Below are 4177 nucleotides of genomic sequence, written 5' to 3'. Positions count from 1 at the left end.
TCACTCCGCCACCACGACAACAGAACTACTCGAAGCTCCGCGTCCAACAGGAACGTTGCCAACTGACGATGCTGCCGGCGCACGAGATTTTGGACACTGTGTTGACATATGCCCCATTTCACCACAATTGTAACATTTAATTCCCTTGCCTGCTTCTGGACAATCTCTAACACGATGATCAGGAGAACCACAACGGAAACACTGAAAGAAAGTCCCTCGACCACTTGATCCACCTTCCCTATTCACGCTTTGCTTACTCACCTCTCGCCCTTGTCCACTTTGTTGTTTGAAATCACTTTGCCCCTTCAAATGTTGAAATTTGCTTCCAACCTTGTAGTCACCACCAGATTTGCTTGCTTGCCTAACTTGACTGGCTGCAATTTTGCTCTTCTTAGTCTGTTCCCGCTTTTCAAACATTTCTTCAACATCTTTGCCAATCTTGTTTGCCATGTCAACCAAATCAGCATAATCTTTTTCTTTGTAAGGCGTTATTCTGGTTCGAACATTATCCTCCAGTCCCTTTCTAAACCGTCTGCCCTTCTTTTCCTCGGTATCCACCATATCGGTAGCATAAGCTGAAAGAGCATTAAACTTGGCATCATATTCGGCCACCGACATACTCCCTTGCTTAAGATTGATAAATTTTGCTTCTTGCGCAAAACGATACATCTCAGGACAATATTTATCATTAAAGGCCTTCACAAATCTCGCCCATGTAATCACTTGTGGCACAGGTGGCTGAACATCGGGTAATGGGGCTGAGAGCAACCTCTGACTTGCCTCCCACCATATTAAAGCTTGCCCTTTAAAGGTAAAAGTTGCTAAGGTCACCTTCTGTTCGTCAGTAACTCCCATAGCTGTTAGAACCCTCTCCACCGTTTTCAGCCAATCCTCTGCCTCTTGAGGTTTGAAAGTACCCTCAAACTCCGTTGGATAAAGCTTCTTGAATTTCTCTAGCAATCCGACATTCTGATTAACTGGAGTTCCAGCTTGTCGTTCAACATACTGTGCTATAGCCGCCAAAAGCCTTTCTATGTCTCTGGCCCCAACCTGAACTCCTATCGGTGCAACCCCACCAGTCGCATCACCTTGCCCTTGATGAGAAGATGCTTCCCCTTCTTGATTTTCCATTTCCCTGTTGCAATTCAATTAAACAACAGCAACAATATATACTATTTTCATCATGTTAGATATACTAACACTAAACTCGACTCAACAAAAAGTAACAACTTCCTATAGTCCACTACTAGACCACAACTCGCTCAACGACACTCAGAATCTAGATAATTCTAGGCTCTGATACCAAAACTGTCACGCCCCGTTCCGGAATAGCACCTCAGCGGCCTATCCCGATACAACACGCGACAACAGCCCAACAACAACCAGTTACTAGCAATTCCAAGAATAACTAAATATTGAAGTTTAACAGCCACATTTTATTTACATCTCAAAAATGATTGTCATTTACAAACTACAGCGGAAGTCTGTCAAGAAATAAACATAACCAACTAATATCCAAAACTAAACTAAGCAAAAATCATCTACGGGCCAGGAGACAAGGACTCCCACAGGCCTCAACTACGCACTTCTCGAGCGAGTCACAAAATGCAAAACGCGACCTGTAGTGGACACCGACCTATACCTGCAAAACTGGAACCCAAAACGAGTTCCAGGAGTGTATATGAGACATGGATGTTGTTCAATATAGACAATAAATCCAAGTTCATCATTAATTAAGCATTAAGCAAATAATCGACACGAAGTCTTTAATCCGACACAAAGTCACTAGCTCGACACAAAGTCATAATTTTGGCATAAAGCCATTGAATCGACACAAAGTCAAAGGCACGACACAAAGTCCGGCCGTTGGCCGTTGTTGCCCACCGACACGAAGTCACAGTCCAAAATCACAGATTCAATCCAATTGAAGAACATCTATGAATCGAACACTCACCTCGGTCTCCAACAAAAAAGAAAACCAACACTGTCACTCCCTACGTGGAGCTGTGGTACTCGTTGTCGCCTCCAAACCTACAAATATTCCGCACATATGAGCTCAAAGTTCAATTCCAAAAACAAAGAAGTAAATTCACCAATTTGTACTTCAAAGCCGAAAATCTCACAAACACACACTTTCTAGCAGAACCATTGATCGAATTCTGACTATAGCATTCTATAGGTTTCAAAGAATACTACAAGACCACCACCACTAGCAAGAATACTTCTAGTACATCAATCTAGATATAAAATTTGCCCAAATTGGACTCCGAATGACTAAGATATGCTCAATTGAAATTACACATCTAAAACAGAAACTACAGACCCGGCAGAACAGTCTGCGATCGAATGCTCATTAAAAATCACATACTCAATCTTTTCCAATAATTCCAACACCAAAACATCACCGATTGATCAATGTTTGAGACTCAACAGCATCCATAGTCAGTAAGCATATTCAACTATGACAAAATTGATGAAGAACACAGCTACAAAACCTGCCCAGAATTTCAGAATCACCAAACTATTAACTTCGGAACCAAAACTGATTTTTCTCAGACCAAACTAAGGCACAATATTTACAGATTCAGAAAGATATACAAGTCTAGTTTCGGAATCAAGAAACGGTGCGTAAAACCGATACCCGAGCAAGAAGTTATGCCCGTTTTTCCAACATGTGTCTGGGCTGTCTGCCCAGACGCGAATCTGACACCAGTTCAGTCCACGAATTTTGTAGGCCAAACCACTTTGTGTTATTTTCTGAAAATTTAACATGATGTAATACACTCACAGATAAACATTCAGGATTGTTTTCAAGAATTTAGAAGATTTCTAGGTACCTTGAATAAATTCGTCAAAAACAGGACAGACTCAACTCTGCTCAAAACACAGTTATGCATATTCATATGTTATACACGAATTTTCAGGAATAAACTCAACTCCAACCTCAAAAACCCTCTCAAGGCTTCAATTCAGAGCTAGCAATATGCCAAGTATGAAATTGAACAATAAAATCATAGATTTAAGTATAGGAAAACATGAATTACCAAAGAAGGTCTTCAATTCAAGTTCTAATCCTTAATTCCCTGTTCCTTCCTTCTCCTCCTTCTTCTCCCTCCACCGTTGCTCTCTCTCTCTCTCTCTCTCTCTCTCTCTAACGTAAAACCTCCTGATGGGTTTTCTTCTTCTTCTTTTTTTTTCCTTTCTTTGTTTTAAAGAAACCCACACACATCAGCACACACACACGGCACACATGCACACTCTTAAAGAAAAATTGCACTCCAGCCCTTAAGTTATTAAATTTAGCATTTAAGCACCTCAAAGATAAAAGGATGTTACACGGGGAGTTTGAGGGAGTGGAATTTGCTGGGCAGGAGCTTGAAGCCACCATTGGCCATGATCGGCTGGCCGGCACCGGGTTGGATTCCAGGCCGAAGGAAGGGGTGGCGGCCAATAAGGCCGGGGTGGTGGTTCCGAAGAGAGTGGGGGCAGCGGAGGAAGAGCTAGGGTTTGGAGAGGGATTGAGAGAGAAGGAGAAAGAATAGGTAGGGTTTTGAGAGGAGGAGGATCCGGAAGGCGACAGGAGAGTTTTTTTGGGAGAAAAATAAACAAAATCCTTATGCGTTAGAAGTGTCCTGGACTTGCACAAATATTGTGTCCAAAATATGGACCGACCCATAAAAAACAGTTCAAAGTTAAAGGTATTTTTTGCTTTGGTGGGAAATTGGGAATGAAGGGTTACAACAAAGTAATTCCCCATTGTTAACCATATATGTGCAGAGAAAGGGTACTGAGGTCAACTAGCCATCAAAGTTAACAGCGTTAAGCTTAACAGAAGGGGGATATTGTACATTTTCAGCAAAAGCAAGGGAGGCTAGAGTCATTTCAAAAACTTCAGGGGAGGTTGTTTCATGTGTCAGAAACCTCAGGAGCGGTCAGTGAAATTTAACCAAAAAGAATTGAATAAATCTTTTCAATGGGTTCTTTCCTATTGTATGTGGTCTAAATTCATGCAACCCAAAATAAAGACAACTAGGAAGAGACAAAAGGAGTTGATTACTGAATTGAAGGCAACAAGATTGACTAAAATTCTTTCTGGCGGTGAATACTTGGAAATTTAAAAGTGAACGAAGGCCTAGTCTATACGTGCACTTCCAAAAGCTAGGAAACAAAGGAGAAA

The 4177-nt window shown here is 41.5% G+C and overlaps 1 protein-coding gene across 1 annotated transcript; it reads right to left on the bottom strand.

Annotated features, from left to right (window-relative positions):
• Window positions 1-1131, bottom strand: LOC131306791 (uncharacterized). Its single transcript, XM_058333220.1, has one exon. The coding sequence runs from the start codon at window positions 1129-1131 to the stop codon at window positions 1-3; it is 1131 nt and encodes a 376-aa protein (XP_058189203.1).
• Window positions 1132-4177: the final 3046 nt, after the last annotated feature.

The sequence above is a fragment of the Rhododendron vialii genome, chromosome 11a (assembly GCF_030253575.1).
Source record: "Rhododendron vialii isolate Sample 1 chromosome 11a, ASM3025357v1".
Classification (NCBI taxonomy): Eukaryota; Viridiplantae; Streptophyta; class Magnoliopsida; order Ericales; family Ericaceae; genus Rhododendron; species Rhododendron vialii.
The sequence above is the reverse complement of the archived record's forward strand: the minus strand, read 5'-3'. Positions and strand labels throughout refer to the sequence as shown.